At 42.7% G+C, this 23,842-nt stretch overlaps 1 protein-coding gene across 9 annotated transcripts in view; it reads left to right on the plus strand.

The window, feature by feature from the left end:
* BCAS3 (BCAS3 microtubule associated cell migration factor) overlaps window positions 1-23,842 on the plus strand; it is a 614,170-nt gene that overhangs the window by 514,872 nt on the left and 75,456 nt on the right. Inside the window, exon 23 of one of the 9 annotated variants that reach the window (XM_042966197.1) lies at window positions 19,540-20,089. The exons of the other annotated variants lie outside the window; for them this stretch is intronic. Within the exon in view, the coding sequence (XP_042822131.1) occupies window positions 19,540-19,706 (167 nt within the window). The 3' untranslated portion in view covers window positions 19,707-20,089. Of the gene's footprint in view, window positions 1-19,539; window positions 20,090-23,842 lie in introns of those variants that run through there. 9 annotated transcript variants of the gene reach the window in all.

Raw genomic sequence — 23,842 nt, forward strand, 5'->3', positions numbered from 1 at the left:
GCAGAACTCAAGAAATCTTCTATTTCATTGCAGAATAGAGTTGTAAGGGCTCTCAGAATTCTTATAGTCGAATCTCCCTACTTGACACTTGAGCACCCTGGATGCCCACGGAAAGGCAGTTATGGTTTGTTAAAGTCCAGGAGGCCATTGGATGCCACTGGATCCAGGGAGTCACACAGGCAGAATAAATACTTCATAGCTTGTAACTGTCACAGCTTGGGGTCTGAGGAATCACAATTTATCTTTTGAAGGGAATGCGAGGTAGTTCGTATGGCAGAAGGAATATCCAGTTTGGAACTAGGGGATGCACGTTTAAATCACAGCCCTGCCACTTACTGATTTTACATCTGCGGTGAGGACTTGAGTTTCTGAGCTTCAAGGTACAAATTTATGTAACTGGAAGGAATAAAAAGTACCTCCCTTAGAACATATGCAGATTTGATGAAATTGTAGATATAAAACTTCTTGTAACTTGGAACAAAAGGTGTATTCCCATGAAAAGATCCAGTACTGTTTGTGTGTGTTTGTGCATGTGCCAGGCAAGAAGTGGCCCCTCCAAGGACATTCTTATGACAGATTAGTGTTTGCATGGGCAGTACCAGAGCCAGGGGTTCTGCCAGCTCTCCTCACACCTGCCTGCTCCCCTGGGCAGCAAAGATGGAGACATATGGGAATATCTGGACCTTGCTTTTTCCAGCAAGTTTCAATTCATTGGTCTATTTTATTTCTATGATATCTCAGCTTTTTGAATAGGTATTATGTACCGTATGCAAATAGGTATTATATATACCATGACTGGGTGGCTCAGTCGGTTAAGCATCCAACTCTTGATTTCCACTCAGGTCATCATTTTATTGTTCGTGAGTTCAAGCCCCACATCGGGCTCTGCTCTGACAACGTGGAGCCTGCTTGAGGTTCTCTGTCTTCCTTTCCCTCTGCCCCTCCCCTGCTTGCTTGTTCTCTCTCTCTTTCAAAAATAAATAAACATTTTAAAAAGTTGAAAATTAGGCACAAAAGGGTATATAGTGAAGTCTCCCACCCCTATCTCCTGATCTATCCCTAAAGGTAATCACTGTTACCAGTTTCCTGTGTGTCATTCCAAGCATACTCATGCACATACAAATATCCTTTTTTTTTCCATCAAAAGAACATCCTACTATGCACACTCTTTTTGTATTTTAGTTTCATCATACGTCAATATATCTTGGATATTTTTCCTTTTTTAGTATTTATGGAATGTCCGTGTTATTTTTAGAGAAAACATGGTTTTCATTGCAGTGATTTACCATAATTTACTTAGAACCCCTATTTTGGACCTACAGATGGCTTTCAATCTTTTGTTGTTATAAACATCTTTTTATATCTTTGAGCATTTGTGTAATATTCGATTAGGAACTCTACAGTTACTTGCTAGAAGTAAAATTCCCAAGTTAAAAGAGTATGTGCATATTAACAAATGCCAAATTTCCCATCATAGTTGTTCTACTAACTTATATTCCCACCAACAATGTATGAGAGTGCTTATTTCTCTATATCTTTCCAATACAGCATGCTATCAGATTTTTTTAGTTTTGACTGTCAGATTCAATGTGATATTTCATTGTGATTTTTTTAAGTTTATTTATTTATTTAGAGAGAGAGAGTGGGGCAGGAGCAGAGAGAGAGGGAAAGAGAAAGAATCGCAAGCAGGCTCTGCACTGTTCACTCATGAACTGTGAGATCATGACCTGAGCCGAAATCAGACACTTAACTGACTGAGCCACCCAGGCGCCCCTCAATGTGATTTTAATTTGCATTTCTCTTAGACGGGCTGTGAACATCTTTTCTCATGTTTAAGTTCCTTATTTTTTGTATTCTCCACTCATTGTTTCCGTGGTTATTGCGTTGTTAGTCTTACTCATATTGATTTGGAGAAACTTTCTCCATACTAAGTAAACTAGCATTTTATTTTTCATGTTTATTATAAATATTTTCCCTGGTTTGTCAGTATCTTTTAACAGGTATGTGATACTTGTTTTGCCATAAAATATTTTAAATTTTTATGGGTTTATATTTATCAGCAATTTTCAATGGTTTCTGGGGCTTACATCATACTTAGAATAACATTCCCATTCTCTACTGATTAAAAAGTTCTCCTGTGTTTTCATGACAAATCTTTTTTTTCTTCCAAGTTTTTATTTAAATTCCAGTTCATTAACACACAGTGTAACATTAGTTCCCGCGCAAGTATCTTGACTTTCTTTTCTGTTACTTCCTTCAGAGGTGGCACACAAAAAGATGCTCAAGAACTTTTTTCTTGATCAACTGTTTCAATTTAGACTGTTTCACGTAGTGGAAGAACCACTGAATTTGGATTCAGAAGACCAACTAACTGTACTACATAGATCCCAGCTATCTACTGTGTATCTGCCTCTTAGACTTTTGTGAATGTGTAATAAGATCAAATGAAATAATATATGAGAAAGAGCTATTTTAGCTGTAAAAGAGTTGTTCAGGATGGTGTCTCAGTGAACACATTCATACATGCTTTTGTTGGGGGCATAGCTCAGGGGTAGATAGATCATTTGACTGCATACATGCTTTTGTTATTTTTCTCCCTAATTGGTCTCAGGTTTGAAATAAAATTTGTCTCTAGGAAAAAGCAAACCTCATAAATGTGAAATTTCCTTTATTGCTTCTTTGGGAATAACTTACCAATGTGAAATCTTTACTGAGCCTTCGAATTGGCAGCTGAAAAAGGAGGGGGATATTGGGCTGTTAGTGAGAGGTTCTCCCCAAGTGTCCAGACTAGTAATTTCTGAGAGTTGAATGGCTGGGAAAAGTGGGCAGGGCATTTGGTTCATGTGCAAGGACAGAGAACCCAGTCCATTCCAGTTGTGTTAAAAGAGTTTGAAGGGAAAATATTTTGGGAACTAAAGTGGGTTTACTCTTAGACAAATATGTCAGCCAGGGAAAGTTCCCTAGCCTGACCTACAGAGGCTCTGGGACATGTTAAATGCCCAAGTTATAAAAAGTTTTGTTGGATTGGTCCTTGTTAATAAAGTGGAAGAGCTGAGTTGAATGAAAAAGAAGAAAGCCTGTCAACAAGGAGTATTGTAGGCCACATCATTCTAGAAGTTTCTATACCTCAGTTTGAGAATAACACTGTTATTTTTATGTCCATCCTGGTTTAATGAGTTGGTCAAATTACATCATCCCTTTATCTACCTAAACAATTTTTGTTGAGGTAAATATTTCATACAGTGGAATGCAATGTGTAATTGAATAAACGGTAACAATTGGAAATATATATATGTGAATATATTTGTGATTTCCCCCCTTTAATATTAAAAATAAAGCAGCCCATGGCATATTATGTCTAAATAATACTATGATGTTCTGATACTGGAAATTGTAATGTAATGGTTACTTCACTCCATTTTGCTCCTTTATGTGATGAAAACACTTGGGCCGCCAGGACGTTCCATAGTGCTGCCTAGTCCTGCCTAGTTCTTTCAGCGATTTTACCATCTCGTTTATTTTTTATTACAAATAGGACTATTTGTGCTGGAAATGTACCAATGAATCTAACTTGTCTTGGTTTTGTACAATTGGTACTAAGCACCCACTTTGCACCAGGTGCCGTGTCTTGCTTCTGTTTCCTTCTGCCTCTCCACTCCTAGCTGGGAGGAGACAGAGGTGACAGAGGGATGGGTGAGTGGATTTAGAAGGGAAGTGGACCGAAATGAAGTTTAAAATAAATTGATTTATGAGCCATCAGAACTTGAGGACCATAGTCCAAGTTAAAACTTGACCTCACTCACCGGAGCAGCTTGAAGTGTACCTTTGGTATTTTGATCTGAAGCCTATTGACCTCCACTGCCTTTGAGCTCCTTGGAAGTAGCAGTGCAATCCACAGCTGCAGGTCTTTTCTCTGCTCCTGTTTTCTTTCTCTGGCTGAGCTTTGGAGGTGGCTGTTTAGACTTTGCAGTGCTGGTTCTTCCACCTGCCAGGGCCTTCGTTGGTCCCTGTAAGGCCATGCCGCTTTTTGTAACCATGGAGAGGAGGAACCCTCCGAGGAGCCATCAGAGTCTATTCCAGGAGAGCTCCTCACCCCTCTGCCTACTAGTAAAGTCGGGGGATTTGCCCAGGCACTGCAAGGCACAGCATGGTGACCTGAGGCCTTGTCAGCAAGGGCAACAGAAGCCTCCGCAGCACCTGGCTCAGTGCAGAACGCCTAGTCACTGAATGGACGGGTGAGTGACGTTCTCAAGCAGTTGTCACCAGGGCCCTCTCCTGACTATCTGGTCTGTAGGCTCTGGAAACCTTGTTGCCCTAAATTCCTGTTCTCAATCTCTACCTAGACACTGCTGCTCTCTCTTGGCCTCCTGCCTGGACCTCAGGGCCTCCTCTGCCCCCTCCTGACTCAAACCACCTCTCTTGAGGCTGCCTCCAGCTGAGTGGACCAGGGACCACATGAACCAGAGAAATTAAAAGTATTACCTGAGAGTTGAACTGGGGTCCTTTGCTTTCCCATCCTCCTAGATTGTGGTTTATCTTGCTAAAATACAGAAAAGGAGGAGAAACAAATATGCTATTTAGTGCCTGGCAGAGTAGGTGCTAAGAAAGGTGTCAAACAGAGAACCCCGTGCTACTTTGTTCAGCCCAGAGTAGCCCCCAGGTCTGAATACTGATCTTTATTTTCTGCTGATTTCCAGCAGGTTTCAGTTACACTTTCTTGGCCCTCTAGTGAGGAACTCTGCCTATTTGGTTCCGTTTAGCCATAGGCTCTAGACTAGACTGGAGGATTGACTCAGTGAAAATGTTTACTTCTCTAATTAAGCAGAATTAAGGTCTGGACTCAAAACTGTCTTGGGCTGTGCTAGGCATAATTGAGATGCATGGGCTTTGTGTAAATAATGTACCTCTAATTGGCTTTGATTAAGTGCAAATTAGGATCACACTTCACTCCAGTGTGATTTACATTCCTAAGCCGTTTTACTAACTGAAGTAGTGTGGGTGGCCGATAAGGCTTGTGTATCCAGGATGCCTAGAGAGGTAGGAGCTGGGGGTCTGTCTGCAGTTTTCCAGAGGTAGAGAGCCTACAGCTGAGATTCTGGATTCTGGCATCTTCCTTCCCATTTCTGGTCCCTACTTTGGGCAAATCGGCTTAATCCATTAAATTCTAGAGCTCCACCACGTTTTGATTTTCAAGACTTGGGAAGCTTATCTTAAAATAAAATAAAATTTTAAAAAAGTCAAACAAATGGTGTTTGCCTTGTGGAAACTCCGTCCTAAAGCCAGCACCAGGCTTTGGCTGTCAGAATATTGTGACACCTTTGTTACTTGTTGACCAGAAATGTTTCATAAAAGGAAACAACCTGTGGCAAGTTTTCTCCAAAGAGTTTCCGGTCTGTGAGTGTGAGTCAACAGACTGCTACAAAGCAGCTTAACTCCGTCCATCTCTCCCTCCGCGATTGCTTTACAGCATTCCAAGGGAGGGTCTTTGCAAGTGGCCCTCTGTGGGCCTGGATGGGAAATGTGGCACATTTCTTGCTCACGAATTCTTTCAATCTGCATTTGAAGGTCACCATGAGGAGATGAAGCCTCAATAGTTGGATTGGTATTGATGTCAGCTCCTACTCCTGAGCTGGCGAAGTCTGGCATGTGGCAAGGCCTGTGGTTAGTGCGAGCCTGGTAAATGGGCCACCGGAGGAGAATTGTGACATGGTGTTTATGACCCTGGAGGCCTCTGGCAGTTCGACCTAGAAGGAGTGTCTCCAGATTTTCTCACATTAGCGTGCTGCTGCTTGGTGCAGGACCAAAAAATAACCTGACAAAATAGGGATTTTCACACTAACAGAGAGTGCTAACAGTATGCCAGAGTCTGTGGGAATGCTGTTAAGAGGTGTGATGTGTTAAATACTCACTTCACGGCCTGGTGAAAGAGTTGCCCAGAGCATCACAGAGGGACTCCTTGAATGTGTCACCTTCAGAGAAGGTTAGACTGTAAATATGTTTGGTGTCTAAACTCTGCCCTGGGCCTACCAGAGTGAGGAGGCAGCATATTTAGACAGGTTACACTCTAGAAATCCTGGCAGAGTGAGTAGAGACAGAGAAGGCTTTCTAGGCCCTATAAGCTACATTCATTCTTTTACTCATCCAGTAAATGCTTGTGGGCCACCTACGGGGCCAGACATTTGGAGATGTGAGTAGGAATAAGCCATGGACTCTACCCCAAAAGAGCTCTATCTAGTTGAGGAATTAATCTGTATAGAGGCTAAATCACAACCAAATGTGGTATGCGCTGCGTCAGAAACAAGGAGGCATATGGCGGTGGGCTATCATGGGGAAAATTGTCTGCTCTACTGCTTGGGTTCAGAGCAGCTTGGAGTTGGCTCGAGGGCCATGTGCTGTTCCAAAGAAGTGCACTTGTTACCCTTTTCACTTGAGTGGGAATTTCTGAAGAAAAACAGTAATAACAACAATACAGTAATTAAGAACATTTGATCAGTATATACTGTGTACCAGGTACCATTCTACAGGCTTTTGTTCATTCAGTCAGATCTTTACAGCATCATATAGGTATAATTATTACTCTCATTTTAAGAGGAGTAAACTGAGGCTTGGAAACTGAATAACTTGCCAAAGATAGGAGCCAGAACTCAAATTTCAGAAGCTCTTGGTCTGGTGCTGACTTTCCGACCAACAGGCTGTGAGCTCTGAGCAGGTCACTGCCTATCTCTGCCTCAGTTCCCTCCCTAGCCCCACCATTAGATGAGGCACTCAGCCAGCTTCCTGAATCACAGAAAACACTTGGCTTATGGCTGGGGGAAGAATAGGGTCTTTTGCTGCTTGCTGTTGCTACTATCAGTTGTGAATTTTGTGACCTTGACTTGCCATCTGCAAGCCCTAGACAAAGTGATATTGATCTTTGTCAGTCTTCTTGACCTGTGTACTTGATTCCAGAAAGCCTCTTAAAGTAGGGCTCTCTACCTTTCTTTGTCGTAAGTGGCCCAGGCAGCAGGGACCCAAGGTTATCAAACACAAGGGCCTTGTCCCAAGGCCATCTCTGATATAAATTGTCCTAGCTTTACATCAGCATGTACTTTATACTTTAGATCCCCTGTCAGGCCTTGTTATCAAATGCAGTGTTCTCTGGTCTTTTAAAAGATGCAGTTCAGGGGTGCATGGGTGGCTCAGTTGGTTGGGCGTCCAACTTCAGCTCAGGTCATGATCTCACAGTTCATGAGAACAGCTCAGAGCCTGGAGCCCACTTTGGATTCTGTGTCTCCCTCTCTCTCTGCCCCTCCCCTGCTTGCACTCTCTCTCAAAAAATAAATCAACATTAAAAAAAAAAAAATGCAGTTCAGCCCAAGACCTTGACTCAGGTAAGTTCTCCTTCACTCTTGATGCATTAGGAGGAGTGCTTCCTTTTCTGAGTGGTAGAGACAAGGAACCAAGTCTGAGGCAACCACAAAATATGGCCTTCTAGAGGGCCAGGAAGTATTCCTGATGGGTTTTTATGCAGAGATGCCTAGAAAGGACCTACTGCCTCACCTGCCAATCCTTTCAAGAGCAATTGCACTCAGCCCTGGGTGAAAGTACTGTACTGAGAACCATCAGATCCTGCTTAGGCACAGGCAGTGAGTGACTGGTGTTTTGCAGGTACCTTGATGTTAAAGAGAGCCTTGGGCCAGAAGATTTTGGTTTCAGAAGACAGGGATAGAGGGGAGGAAATATGCTCATAATATTTATCTATCAATGTCTAAAAGTACTAGTGTCAGCTTCATGGCATCATTCCTTCAGTCCCTCCCGTTCCAGAAGGACCACACAGGCCCAACTGCCCTGTCTATGCACACTTCCTTTTGGGCAGGGCCCAGGACAAGTACACCTTCCTTCTTACCCCGTAGTTTACTTGTTAGAACAACTTGTTTCAGACCCTTAATGTTGTCTGATCCTTCTAATCATATTCTGGAACTTTGGCTTTGACCTTGAGTTATATTTCCAAGCATTACTTAGAAGAGAATGCAGCCACCATGACTCAGCTGGCTCACTGCAAGTAGTGGGGGTGGGGTAAGGGTGCCGACCCAGTAAATTCTCAATTCACTCATGAAAAGGAGCTTCTCTTCATCTTCAAATGAGCCCAATCTGGTTTTTAACTTTTTTTTCGCTCTTTGCTTATAATTTTCCAGTATCAGATGTAGATGTTTACCTCCATGTGCATTACTGCAATATGAAACCTCTGTCCTGAAAGCAAATAACTGGCTTTAATGGATGTGCTGTCAGCTAGCAGCTAAAGAGTTAAAAGTTTTAGCAGGCAGACTGGCCAGCAGGAGTTAGTGGTGTGGAGTAAGAGGGACGCCAGGCTGTCTCTAAACTTTTTGGCCCTCCCCAAGTACAGAGATGAAGGAAGAGCCTCTATAAATCACTGGAGATTAGAGACCCTGTTCTTGCCGACTCCGCAGGGTTGCCCTGCTTAATGTCAAAGCCTCACGTATTACTTTAACAGCGCTCCTTTTCTTTATTAAATCCACTTTGAAATAAAAAAAAAAAAAAATGATGATCTTTCCAGTAAGGGGGAGAAGGCTAAAAGGATTTAGAAAGTATCTGCTATGTTACATTACAGAGACTAATAACTGTTTAGGGAGTAAGTAACATTTTTGCACCATCTTAAGCCATAAAAATGAAAAGATGTATAAAGGTCTGTGTCTTAAAATGAATTTGTTTGAGCATTTATTTTGTCCCATGTCCTTGCCTTCAGGTCCTTCAAAGTGTGAGTGCAGAAACTGGGAACAGGAGGCGTGGGTGCTAATGACCAGAAAGTCTAGGAACGTACTCTTAAGGAAATTGTTCAGAACTAGGGTATTTACTGCGTGGCGGGGGTGGGGAGTCTGGGAGGGAGTGTGGTGGTGGAGAGAGTTCTACTTTTATACTTAAAAGAAAAAATGCAAACGTTGACTGTGTTCCATTGGAGGCCGAGACCAGGCTTATCTCCTTCATCTGACTTTAATGAAGACATATTTTAAGCAGCTGCACCCATGTCAAATGTCATATTTTTGCTCAAAACTTCCACCTTCTGAGTGGGAGGTTCTCAAAACTAAAAAGTTGGTAGTAATTATAAACTAATTGGAGAGCTCTAGGCAAAAGTTGGATTGTCACAAAACCTAAGTTAAAAACAAATTTATATAGATGAAATAAGAGGAGCCGTGAATCGAAAATCATTAAAGCGGGTAATGTGTGGATGCGGTTCATTATACCATCTTCTGTGCTTCTATATTGTAAAATGTTTCCATAATAGAAAATAAATAAAGCAGTTCACATAAAATGCTTAGCACTCAATAGAAAAACAACGCACACAAGCCAATGTAGGCCAAAATATTAAATCACCAATTACAGCATCTTTATGCTTTCAGAGACATTGTCAGGATAAAGAAAAGCTGCACAGAAAATTTGGGTACCCTCATTTGTTTACTACCCATTAGACATTGAAGCTTCTTTCTGTTTTGTTTTGTTTTCATTTATAATCAAATGGCCATTGCTTAATTAGAATTATTTCAAAAAGGTAGGATTCTCTCATTAAAAGCCCAGCAAAAATCTTTCAAAATCTCAGGAGCAAATGTGATCGAGGGACTTTTACAGTTTGCCTGTTTTTGCCAAGCACCCACAAGCCAAGTTCGTTTTGTTTTCAGGATTTCACTTGTTTATTCAGCAAACAACTGCTACCTTTCAGGCATGTTGCGAGCTGCCAGTGATAAAAAGCTGAGTAACCTGGTCTCCTGCTCTTGAGAAGCTTACAGTCTTAAATGGAAATATAAAAATACAGATTAAATATAAACTGGGCATGAAACCTTAAAAACAGAGGCCCCTTTTAAATTATGTTATACTCCATGTGGGAAAGGGAATCATGCTTTCTTTCTGTAGCTCCCAGGTCGTGGCTTAACAGAAGGACTGAGGTTTGGGATGAGCAAGGAATCCCTTGCGAGCCGATTCCTAGATTGGCATGGTGCTATTTCCATCTGCATTTTGAAGTTTAGAAGAAGTTTACACCTTTAAAATATGGTTCGTATTTGCCAGGAAAAAAAAAATAGCTTGTTTTGCAGGGCTTCCCATCCAAAGGTTGACAAGTCACAGCTTTTGATTCTGACAAACAGCTTGAAGGTGTCACGTCTGCAGGCTCCCGACACAATGAATTGCGGTTCTTCATTTATGGCAGTTTGTGCTTCATATATGCTTTCATGTGTTTAGGACGGCTGCCCAGTTTTAAAGTAGCAGCTCTTAAAATAGCTGGAAATGGATGTGGAGTTCAGGTTCGGTTGAAATGGGACTGGTGGTGCTTGTGTGTGTGTTTGTGTGTGCACATTTTCAAGCCTGCGTGCGTGCCTGTGCTGCTGTAAGTCACTGCTGGAACAGTTTACACAGGGGGCCATTGTGACCAGAAAAGAAAATGCATGTAGGGTGAGGTGGAAGAGGGAGGGAGGATTGCATCTAGTGATCCTGGAGCAGTTGCTCGGACCAGCATTTAGTGTTTTATTAGGAGAGAACAACTCTATAAAAGGAACAAGAGGTTCAATCATTACAGAGTGGGGCGACAGGAGGCAGCTGCCAGCATGACTTTGAAAACCCTTTCAGATCCTAAAAAAGTTGCCACATATAACGTGCTGCAGCTGCTGGGATCATTTAGGAGAAATGAAGAACTTGGCACCCACTCACCTCTAGGGGATAGGATTCTAGGATCACCCCGATGTTTTCTTTAGATGAATTCCAACACCCCCCCACCTCCCCCCATCACTTTCCTTCTTTGTCGCTGCACCTTCTCAGAGCAGCTCTTGTATTTCTTATTTTTTCAGGTAGGTTTTCAGAGAATTAAGAGAAAAGGACAGTTCCCTAGTTTTATTGAAAACAAAGGTGGGGGGGGAGGTCCCACATGCTTGGGAATTGGGTAGGTGAGGCCAGGTCGGGAGAATACAGAGGATCCCCTAATTGTGCCCCTAGTACTTGTACTTGACGAACGAGTTACCATAGCCTTGCAAACTATCACTTACATGATGTCATGTAAGTAACAAAGTATGTGGATTTCATTTTTTTTAAATCTGCCCAGAGATGTCTGTTTTTCATCAGTACATACAGAATATTTGCAAAGTTGAACCCTTGGTGATTAAACATCTCCAATTAAATCATATAAACTTAAGCAATAACCTGTGATCATATACGCCAGGAAAAAAATAATTTAAGGGGAGTTATTTTTGACAAATGTATTATTTGATATATGTGCAAGACTTTTGATAAAGATTTCTTAAAGCATAAATGCCAATTACTGCTAAAATTTGGCAACCAGAAGGGTCTCTGTGAACTCACATTCTGTAAGCAAGCTCAGAGACCACTAACAAAAAACATTGCTGATGTAATCTTGAAAGAGATGCGGCCCCAACCTCACTGGGGAATAAATGGAGAGAAAATGAGGGGGTGATGGGGTGTGGAGGTAGTTACAGTTCCTTATTTAGAGGGGATATTAGAAACCCTTCGGCTGGAAATCTCAGAATTTGAGAAAAGCCCCCCTGTCCTTCCTACCCAAGGGATCCTGATCACTTTCTCTTTTATTTCTCACCTTCCCCACCCCAACTTAAAAATTGTTCCTGCTCTTATTAGGAGAGATGCTGATCTTTCGGGTATGTTGAGGTGGAAGTGGGGTGGGGAGGGCTCATTTTTAAGATGAGAAAAGTAGGGCCCGGGGAACTCCTAGAGGAGAAAACAGACTGAGGTCTTCTTGTTCTGTCACAGCCTAAACCAGGCGTTTCTAAGCCATCAAGTTACAACCCTCACGTAGGTGACCAGGGGTCAACAGCGGTCAAGCAGGAAAGAGAAAAGACCATGTCGCCAGTGAAATGATATGAAGAACTGCGTATGGTCATAAGCTTAAATTCCATTCTATGCAGGATTCAAGAGATCTGGTAGAAGTAGCAGCTCCTTTCACTGCAAAGTAGAATGTTGTGTCTGTGGTCAACGTAGTTAAGTAATACATTAGAGCATTTTATTCCTGTATCTTCCAGTCACTAAAAGAAGTTGCTATTAAAAAAAGAAAAGTATACAAGAGATGCCCAACTACTGTGGAGTTACTCATTATGTTTATTTTAATTTTTGTTGTTGTCGTTATTGTTTAGAGAGAGATAGAGAGAGCGCACGCGCGTGGGAGGGGAGGGGTAGAGAGAGAGGGGGACAGAGGATCCGAAGCGGGCTCTGCTCCACGTGGGGCTCAAACTCACAGACTGGGAGATCATGACCTGAGCCGAAGTCAGACGCTTAACTGACTGAGCTACTCAGGTGCCCTGTGTTTAAAAAGAGCCCTGACATGTAATAGCTTATTAATTTTTTTTTCCCCTGGGCCCACAGGTAGTTAGAAACTCTAGCATGTGCTCACACTTGCAGGTCCTTTACCTCTTGATTTGTGACACATGGAACTTCTCACCAGCCTGGGGAGAATCACCCGGCCTAAGTATCTTTAAACGTTTGATTAAGCCATACAAGGGGCAAACAGAGTTCTGCTACCCACAGCATGGTATTTGGAATTCCTTTTGTTATTAAAAAATTCCACACTGGTAGTATGAGTTCAGGAAGCCTGAGGAGGGATAAGAAATAGAGAGCTTTTGTCTAGTGCTCTTTTAATGCTCTGCTCCAGGTGTTGGTGGCAAAGTGGCTTTGAAAGGCCTTGCTCGAGTCATTAACAGTGTCGAATTTCAGGCCTAGGCTGGCTGGCAGAAATGCCAGATCCCATGGGGCACCTCTTCTGGTCCACCTCTCCTGTCCCTGTGTTTGTCAGTCTTCTCAGGACAGTGTTGTTACTTAACCACAATCCGGCAGTGCCAGTCCTTTCTGCCAGACTCTGTCAAGTCCCATTTGCTGGGATGTAGCCTGCGTTTAATGCGGCCGTGCTTGGGGATAAAATCAGTCTTTTCCAAACATCATAAGACAGTTTCTCTGGAGACTTCCTGTTCATTTCTTACTCTTGAGGTCTTTGCCCCTAAGACAGTTCTCTCTGCTCCTATGGTGCTTTCAGTATGGCAGGTCGGGTGAACAGTTAGCCACCTCAGTAATTCAGAAAACAAAGACTGCCTCCACCCACATGACGTCACTTTGATGTCATCACTACTCAGGATTGTGGCTGACAGGAAGGTCTTGGTGCCACTCTACGGAGGACAGGCTGAGATGCCCGGCTTCTAAATAGCCCCTGCTGGGTGACGAAGTCTTGATTGGGGAATGTGCTCCCCTCTGAGACTTCTCTCTAAGCCTTTGGAGGGCACACTCCCTCGTAAGCTGCCTGAGATGGGCAGTCCAGACGGGAACTCCCTTTAAGTGAGTCACAACATCTGGAATGATCATGCTGGATTACTAGGCAGCCTCACTAGCAACCCCTTTCTTCTTTCCTAAAACTCAATTCTCAAGTGAAGAGGTTTATAAGGAGCAGGTGATGGCGGCAAGGAGGTGTCGGTGATGGGGACTTCTGTGAGAGCAGTCTGACTCCTGGGCAGAGAGGACGGGGTAGAGAACCTCTGTCTCTGAGACTAACAATGCCCAGCATTATTCCCAAGGCAAAGGACAGACTGAGAGCGTCTTTTCAGAAGAGTAGCTGTCTCGCGGCTCTGAGGTAGTAGAGGGAGTGCCTTTTCTGCGAGATTGCTGCCACCAAGAGCCAAAGCAGTGTCTTCAAGGTGAAGGTTCTTCTGTCTGGTTCTCTACGTGCTTATGGTAAAACCTGTTTCTGGCACGACTCAGTTCAAGGCCGATCTTATTGAGATGTCTGTTGTGGCCATTTGAAATTTCTGGAGATCATCACAATTTTAAACATTAACAGTTGCTGAGACAGCTCCTGCGTTGGCCCAAGAGGGTCATGAAAAGTTTCTCTTTATTCTGAAAATGAGTTTTGTCCTGCTGATGATATTTAGTGACATTTGCCCCCAGGGACACAAAAATCTAACTGTGTATCATCACCATATGAGGCAGAATGTACTTGCCTCCACTCAACCACTCGCTCCTTCATTCTCCCAAGCAGGTTAAACAGCCTTGACCCAGGGGTCGAGGCTTCAGGTCTTCTGCAGAAAGACTGGCCTTTAGGATTCTATCTCATTTTTGGAAAGGCAGTTCTGACAAAAGTAACATTCCCCAGACGACATTCTTTCCTTTCCCTTTGCAGTTATAACCATGCTTTTGTGGGAACGAGATGTGTTTACTAGAACATGTTTCTACCATTTTGTTTGGCTTACTCATTCATTCAAAAAATGTATGAAGAGCCAAGCATGTGCCGGGAAGCTTCCTGGGGAAAGGATGGTTTGAACCAAGTCTTGAAGAATAAGTTGGAGTTAGGCAGGCAGCAGTGAAGATGGAACAGCATGGACAAAGTCCACGAAGACAAGAGGTCAGAGCACCAGTAGAGCTTCATTTAGGTAGGGAAGGCCAGGATATAGGGCACGTAGGAGATGAGAAGGGAGAAATAGAAAGTTGGTCATGAGGAGTTTAGGTGTCATGGTAGGAGCCTGAAGACTTTGGGGATCTCTTGTGGAATTTTAAACAAGACAATATGATCAGGTATGTGTTTCAGAAAAACCACTTTGGCTACAGTTTGGAAAACAGATTGAAGTGAGGTGAGACTGGATCCAGGAAAACCATCAGATACTAACTATATTAATCTAAATGACAAATACCTGAAGTAAGGTAGTGGTCGTAGGAATGGAGACAAGACCAAAATGCAAGAGAAATTTAGAGGGACTCTCTGAGAGCTAATGGCGTATCGTGCCCAGAATGTAATAAAGAGGGAGGAGTCCAGGATGATACTCAAGGTCTGGCAACTAAGTAGAAGGCGTAAGTACCATTTATACAGAAAAAGGGTGGGGATGGAGAGAAGATATGTTTACTTCATAACCTGTTGAATTTAAGGAGCCCAAGGAACAACCAAGAGAAATCATGGCCAGAGTCATATTCCTTGACTTTCTGTTGACTTAGACTGTCTCACTTTCCTTGGTGATTTATTTGTGTGTGTGAGTATGGGAGAAGGGGAGAGAGGAAGCATGTGGAAACTCTCAACATCCAAAAGAAGTTAGCATAAACCCTTCTGTTGATATTATTTCCAAAATTTGACCAGATGTTTAAGCAAATTAACAAATGATTAAAGCGGCAGTCGGCAAAGACCTAGACCACTGTAGGCTAAGCAAAAGAGCAAGCCTATAGAGAAAGCCAAGCCCAGGTGTTTCTGCTAGAAAGGTCACTGCAGTGTGGGTCCCCAGTGGTCGATGGACAGAGATAAAACAAGGCAAGCCGGGTGTGATGGAGAGAGTGAAATAGGGAGTCTAGAACAAGTACAGATGTTTGTATTCATTCTGAGAGGAACTTGTGCCCAGTGGCTAGGCTTCCAAGAATGTTTTATTCTACCCACTATTAGTAACACATTCCTTTTTCCTCTATAGTCAAGTGTTTCATACCTTAGAAAGACTTTCTAAGTGGTCCAGACAGTATAGTATCAAAGAAGGACCATTGATTAACATTTTTCCATAGCCTGCATGCTGGACCAGCAGTCTGGACACTGACTTGGGTACAGCCTCCGGCTTCATTAGTAGCTCACTGTGGAGTCTTGAGCAAGTCACTTTCCCTTTCTGGACTTTAGCTTTCACTTCCCCAAAGTTAAGTAACACATCCTAGCAGGTTTCTAGGATCACTTCTAGCACTATCATTCCATATCTGTATCTATTTCTGGACTAAACAAGACCAAAGACTTGTTTAAAGTGGTAGACTCTTCTCACTCACCAAAGGCAGGCAATATACTTCAGTAAACTGTGCTTCCCAGCACACTCTATGCCTGGTGGGTAGACAGGCTGGAGAATTGCCATAGAGACGCTCACTGCAGCCCTTAACCCTTCAGGGGTCATTTAAAATGTCAGGCTTAAAAATCAACTATCTATGCTGCCCCCCCCCCCCACCACCACCAAAGTCAGCTTCCTAGCTAGCCTCATCTAGAGGCTTCATTCCTCATTGGTCTTCAAATAAAAACAAAATAAAATGAAAAAGATGTTGAGCTCTAATACATGGAAACTCTCCCAAATGTCCTGATCTTTCTGCCTTTGCTAACCCTAGCTCTCTTAACATCTTCATTCTCCATGTGAGTTGAGTCTCTAGCTCAAATTCTCTACCCTGAGAATAATGATGAAAAGGGCACTGGAGACTATCCTACTGCCTTTCCAAACTACTTCCAAAAGGGAGTCAGATCCAGACCCCAGCGGGGATGTCCCACAACCTATGACGCGACACTCATGCTTCTTCAGTTTCTGTGTTTCAGGCTGCATCCTGTCATCTTTCCATTCATCCCTCTCACCTCTTCTATGGGAATAGATTTCTGTGCCCTCAAATGTGGGCTACCTTCCAGCTGAAAGTAGTCACATATCATAATCTAACACTTGCATTGTAGAAGATAGGATTCTGATTAAACTTGAGGGAAGTATGTTAATTAAGTAATTAATTCATGACATTCACGGCAATATTTCATAGCATTCTTCAGAGGGCTTGGGGTTCTTTACCAAAAGAATCTCATTAATATTTGTGCCACTTATGTGAGGCAGTTAACGTGTATCAAAATGTTTATTTCACACATAGGTCTCAGAGAGCCAGAGAAGTTCAGTTACTTGCCTGTGGTCCCACAGCAAGTGAGTAACCAGCAAACATTAGTAACAATCCAGGTGGTAATGAAACTGAAATGTTTTGGCTCTGACAGAATAGTTCAGCAAAAGGATATTGGTCCTAGGATGGGGAGCACGGCTTAGCCTCTAGGCCCCACTGCTATCCCAGGAGAACTGTATATTCTACTCTCCTGAATTTTGTTATGACAGGTTTTTTTAAATGATCTAAAATTTATGTGTACGTATGTGCATGAAAATATGTAGCTGCTCACAGATACATATATAGAAGATGAAAGAGAAAAATGGACAACTTATAATTACAGATATTTTTGTTCATCTGGTATCCAGATGATCTCCCTTGATTCTGACAGTTTTGACAAATCAGTTTATTAAAATTGTAAATGTAACCCAGAGCTGTTTAGTACAGTACTAAGCAGAAGGTGCTTTCTCCTCACATTATATTTTGCTATTGCATTATTAGAAGTAAATATGGCTTATACTTAAAAGACAAAACAGCCTGTCCTCCATGAGAAAGATGTGAGTTGTCACATATATTCCCAGTTGGTTTCACTGCTCCAAGACCCTGAGGATATTTTCATAGAGCTTTGACCTTGATGAGGCACAGAGAAGCCTGGTCCCCAGGTCCCCTCCTCTCCTCCAGCTCCCCCCATCTTTCCACTTCAGGTTTCTAAGTAGAAAATTCCAAAGTGAAAACTTGCTCCCTACTATCCCATAAGCATTATTCAGGTGACATTTGGGGAAATAAATCATCAGGAAGGCAAGTCACAATTTGGGGTATCTGAACGTGTTGTGCTTAAGTAACATATTTGCACTGTAAACCCTTCAGAAAAATGTGTGGCAGCAAGAAGTAATGGCAGGGAAGGCAGACTGGGAATCCTAAGTGCCGTTGTAAACAGAGAGAAGTAATGTACAAAACATGAAACTGCCTGCAGTAGCTGAACAGAGGGAAAAGAATTCCAGTTTTTCATAGACTGCCCTGGGAAGTCCAGAGAGGTTTTGATTTCCTACCTGATTAGTTTCAGTGGACAGTGCCATCTACCACTCTGATTTTGTTTTCTATCTTTCCTCCTCCCTATCCCTTCTAGCCTCTGCCCAGGAGTAATTTGTAAACAAGCACTATATCTATATGACAAGACATCTTAATCTTCATGCTATGGACTATTGGCAATCCAATAAAACCTGTGGACCCATTCTCAGAATATTTTTCAATGCTTAAAATAACATGTATCTGAATGTCAGTATTAAAATATTTTATAGCCCACACATTTATGATATAGTAATGCATATTTATTTTTTTAACATATTCAGTAACAAGAACTAATCACTACTATAATTTTAAAGTCATAAGGTATGTACACCAGGTCAGCAAACTATAGCCCACAGACCATTTTCGTAAATAAAGTTTTATTGGAACACAGCCATGCTCATTCATTTACATATCATCTCTGCTGGCTTTCATGCTGCAACAGCAGAGTTGAATAGTTGGACTGAGATCATATGGCTTTCAAAGTCTAAAATATTTGCCATCTGGCCCTTTACAGAAGAAGTTTCCCAATCCTTGGTGTAAATTACAACAATAGTAATGTGCAATAAAAATGCTAATTTCTATTGGTGACAGTCATAGGTACTGTGAACCACTATTTGTTGCCAACATTCATAATTGATAGAAGTGCTGAAGTTCAGTTAGAGGTTAGCAAAACCAAGGTCAGCCAAGGCCACCTGAATTCTGTCTAAACCAGTGGACCCTAGGTTAGAAAGCTTTGAATGGGGTTACAATTTAAAGGAACTTTTAGCAGAAAGAAAGAATTTTTTGCAGTGTGGAAAATCTGCTCCCTCTGCACTCCTCTTACAATTGTATTGCAACTTAACATTTTCACATAAGGGATATTTAAGTAGTAAATGAAAAATAATCCATATCATCCCTATAATTAGGGGTGTCTTTCTGGGGAAAACTCATTCAGTCAGCTAATGCTAAGAAAAATAGAAGATTCTCTGCATAATCACTCATTACCACTCTTGCCCCACTGGAAGAAAGAGCCAGAATTTCCCTTCCTCCTCCCAGGCTTCTCCTATCATCTATGGTATATAACTTGACTTTTCTTATCTTGACTCTTGATGTCACATCTAGACATACCATGAAATCTGACTTTATCATTTATGTGGCTATGATGTCTTATTCTCCAGAGACGACGTCAAGTATTCAGCAATAACTCATGTCCACTTAATGTGAAAATTGGTACCATCTAATGGAATCTTCAACATGCTAACCACACCATTCCAATAATGAAATGCAAATTTTCCCGCTATTTTTTTTTTTTTTTTGGTATGGTCATTTTTTCGACTCTTAAGGAATGAAATATCCTCTTTATTATGAATTGAGAACTGGAAATAAAAATGCATTGTTTTCTTACACTAGTTTTAGTCTCTTTACCAGGAGCCCTAGGATTGTCATATTTAATCGTCACAACAGACTCAGACTCAGAAGGTCCATATCACTACTCCTATTTTATTGCTGAGAAAACTAAGATATAGGGAGTTTAGGTCACATCGGTAAGTGATGAGGTTCCAGAATTCATGTAGGTTTTTTTCCGGCTTTGGAAGAAAAGACAACCTTACTTTATATGACCCTTCATTTATAGGATTAGCTGTAGCCCCTGGGCGTGTTTTTATCTAAGAGAAAGAAAGACCATGAAATGGAGTAGTTCTGACTGTAAACTCAGAGGATCTAGTATAGTGTTTGGATCATTTCCCAAGTTTCCCATCATGCAATAAGGGCTTTTGGAGAGACAGTGCCACTTCACCATCAGAAGTTCTAGGCTACTCAAAGCAAAGAATGGCTGAAAAAGCCCAATCTGTGATGAGCTCCCACCCTGCCTTTCAGGCTGGCCATTAAAGGCAAAGACTTGCCCAGCAACGGGACCTCTGAGATGGAGCAGTGCACCGCAGCCATCGGCCTGTGTGCTGAACAACTCTGCTGATACAGCAAAGCCAGGGATGTTATTGATTTTTCGAATAATATTTGAACGTCCTCTGATGGAGACAAAATGAAGAGGATTTATGGGGAACTAGAGCTGCACACGGCTGCAGGAGACTCTGTCTGTGGGCATCTTCTGAGCTGCCTGAAAAAAAAAAAGGAAAAAACAATCTCTCCTCTGTGAGACTAGGGAAAGAATGTAAACAAGCGCCTATGTGTGGGGACACAGCAGCAGCCTGGAACTTCTGAACTGCCAGAGAAGCATCCACTGGGTGAGAAGGAACACATGGGCCTCACTGAGCAATTACTGCTGTAGGTTTAATAGAGTTTGAGTACTGATCCAGAGTCAGCCTCAAATCTGCTTGACTTCCAGAACGGCGATTTGAACTGACAGCCTTACCACCTGTTGTTAATTGGACTTTGGTGCTCTTGCCTCCTGTCATTTCTCATTTCTGTCCTTGACCTCTTTTTAGGGGAGCAGGTACAGTGGGGAGAGACCAGCCCTCAGGAAGGGGGCCCGGGTGTATGCCGGTGCTGACCCTCTCATCCCCTGCCCGTCTTTGGTTTGGGGCAGGATCAGTGTTTCTCCATCCTCTCTGGTCCCCCCCTTTACTGAGCCCTCGGCACACCATGCTTTAGTTTCCTGGTTAACATTTATTTTTGTTTTTAAGTAATCGCTACAACCAGCGTGGGCCTCGAACTCATGACCTGGAGATCGAGAGTCACATGCTCTTCCAACTGAGCCAGCCAGATGCCCCTGGCTAACATTTCTGATTCCCTTCTGGATTGTGAGCCCCTGGACAGCAGAGATTGAAAAGTCATCTCTGTGACCCTAGCACCAAGCTCTGTGCCTGGCACTTAGTAGGTGTTCTTAATATTTGTTGAATGGATGGCTAAAGAGTAGAAATTTTCCTGGCCTAATCTAGTCTAACCGTGCTCCACTTCCAACAACGCCATTTATTATTTTCTGGTCTGCACTTGTAGCACCACCATCCACCCTGTCAGTAAAACTAGAAATACAGGAGTCATCCTCACCATTGCCTCTTTCTCCTTCATTCTCCACGCAAGTACCCAGCTCCTGCTGATTTCTTCTTAAATAGTTCTCAAATTTGTCCTTTTTCCTTTTCATTCATATTACGACTACCTAATTCATTGCTTGATTATTGGAATTATCTAGACTTCCTGTCTTCACTTTGGCATCCACTTATCTGTCCTGTGACATGGCCACTCTGACCGTGTTACTACTCTGTCTACAGCCTTTCAGAGGCTCCCTGTTTGCCCACAACAAAAAGCCCAAGCTTTTTAGCGTGGTCTACAAAGACTTTCCTTGGTCTGGTTTCTGCCTGCCCCTATATCTACAGCTCTAACCACTTCCTGCCATGAATTTTATGTTTCAGCATCACCAGACTTTGTGTCATTCTCCATATTAGTTACACTATTTGATGCCCAGAATGCCCCTCTCACTTTTGCTTTTTCCATTCTTAGTCATACTGTGAGATTCAACATATATGTCACCTTCTATAAGGGGCCTCCTTGGAAGGGAGGGAGGAAGAGGAAGGTATGTGACATCTCCTGTGGGCGTTCATAGAACTGTGTACGCATCTCAGTGTACCTGACACGTCCATAAGTTATCGAACCTCCAACATGTCTCTTTCAGTTGCCTGATATCCTCAAATTCTCTCCATTTGCCTTCTGAGTCATTTTCTAAAGTTTTTATTCATATTAGGATGAAAGTAACGGCTATGCACGATCTTTCGTAAGAGGATTGCCATTTTTATGGGGCCTTACTCCTCTAAAGATGAAATACCGGCCTTATTCAGTGAATGAGGATGCCTCTCATGGCGTTGCCAGATGACACAGTGGGTAACGAAGAATCAAGTGAACTCTGACTCAGCTGCTCAGTTGAGTGAACAGTTTCTACTCTGTGTAGTGCAAGGAATGGAGAAAGCAGAGCATCAGCACACGCTGCAGAACGGGGCAGTGAGCTGAAAGCAGTGCTGAGCCCAGCCAGGAGCAAAGACAGCCTTACTAGAAAGTTCATGGGCTTTGAAAGATGGGCAAACCCGGGGGAGAAGCCAAGATGGCAGAACAGCATGGAAGTTTTTTGTGTGTCTCGCGTCCATGAAATACAGCCAGCCCAACACTAAACCATCCTGCACACCTAGAAAACTGATCTGAGGATTAGCACAACAATCTGCACAACCTGAACCACAGAATTCAGCAGGTACACGGCACAGAGAGGTGAACTGGGGGAGAGAAAAGCCATGGAAGGCAGGGAGCTGCTTTTGCGTGCGGAGAGAGGACAGAGATGGGGGCAGAGAATATGGGAAAAACACCACCCCCCTCCCACCCAAAAGCAGCTGGAGAGAAAGCAGAAAAGTGGAAACAGCCGCAGGGACTGAACTAAAAAGAAAGATGGACAAACCCAGATTCAAATCCATCATTTGCCTCTTTACTATGTAAACTTTAGCAAGTTCCTTAAAATTCTTCCTCCTCTGTTAAATGTGCACACTGCTTTAAATGAATATATGTTATATGCTTAGAAGAGTCACTGGCGCAGAGTAGGCGATCAGTAATGATGGCTGCCTTTGTTGTTATTTCCCCCGGTCTTGGTTCCACCAGAAAGACAATACTGAGCAATGAAAACCTTAATCCCTAAGGTCTGTGTGTATCCCTCTTGTTTCACTGAATTTGACCCAGAGGCTTATCTCCCAAATCCACCAGTGTGCCTAATCCAGAGCCCTGGGCCGCTGCTGATTTAGGAGGCCTCAAACATCGTAGTATGTGCTTCCAGTGTTCAAACAGTTAATGAGAACAGTACAAAGCCCCACTTCTGTATGTGGCAAAGCAGTATAGTATAGAAAAGGTGGTACACCTGACTTCTGACCCTGGTTCTCTTCTTGGCAGCTGCATGACCTCAGGTACATCCAGATGCTTCAGCTCTGCACCTGAGTTGTGAACATCCCGTGAGATGAACGTATAGATGAAACTTTCTTTTTTTTTTCTTTTTTTTCTTTTTTTTAACTTTTTAACGTTTATTTATTACTGAGAGACAGAGGCACAGAGCGTGAGCAGGAGAGGGGTAGAGAGAGGGGAGACACAGAATCTGAAGCAGGCTCCAGGCTCTGAGCTGTCAGCACAGAGCCCAACATGAGGCTCGAACTCACGAACTGTGAGATCATGACCTGAGCCGAAGTCGGTCGCCCAACCATCTGAGCCACCCAGGCACCCCTAGATGAAACTTTCTATTGTTGGATGTTTTTTATTTCTTTAAGATACTTTGCTAACAATGAAAGTACTCTGGCAGTACAGTATTGGTTTGGTTATAACTATTTAGTCAGAGACTAGCAGTTTTCGTGGGGCACCTGGGTGGCTCAGTCAGTGGAGCGTCTGACTTGAGCTCAGGTCATGATCTCATGATTCGTGAGTTCGAGCCCCGCATTGGACTTGCTGCTGTCACTGAAGAGCCCGCTTCAGATCTTCTGTCCCCCCTCTCTCTCTGCCTCTTCCCCACTTGCTCTCTCTCTCTCTCTCTCTCTCTCAAAAATAAATAAATCTCTAAAAAAGGAGAGAGATTAGCAGGTTTTGTTTCATTTTTAAATGAAAACAAAACTCACCTTAGGAACCACAACATTATCTGTATCACCAGATATTAATTCCCAAAGATAATTAAAGAAGCTCTTTTCTTTCAAACACTTCTTTGAAAATAAGCACATAGATCTTCATTAGTATTAATCATTCCTTAATGGAGCTTTGGATTTTTTTCCCCAGGCTTAGGTAGGATGGTTATTTCTAACTCTGTTATTTCCTGGTCTCAGATCTTTCTAGGAACAGCTCTGGATCTCTTGGCCAGTTTGGCATCAGAACTTCCGGGCCCATTTTCCTAGATTCTGTGATTCTCTCCAAAGTCTGACAGCGTTTGTCAGAGAATCATTCCTGCTGAATCCTTGTGGTTTTCTCTTTCTTCTTTCCCCATACGCCAAGGAATTACGAGAGGAAGGATGAAGCCAAGGGCCTACCATGGTGTCAAGCTCGGGCTGGCACTTGCTGAATGTTGGTTGCTGTCCCCACGGTCACGGAGAATACACTGCAGTCTGCCTCAGCTGTGTCATTCCTCTGGGATTGTTCCCAGAAGGAAAACTTTGTGTCCGTTTTTACTTTGATTTGGGGGGAACAAAGAATACTACCTGTAATTTTTCCTGTCCCCCCC

Source organism: Panthera tigris, chromosome E1, assembly GCF_018350195.1.
Source record: "Panthera tigris isolate Pti1 chromosome E1, P.tigris_Pti1_mat1.1, whole genome shotgun sequence".
Classification (NCBI taxonomy): Eukaryota; Metazoa; Chordata; class Mammalia; order Carnivora; family Felidae; genus Panthera; species Panthera tigris.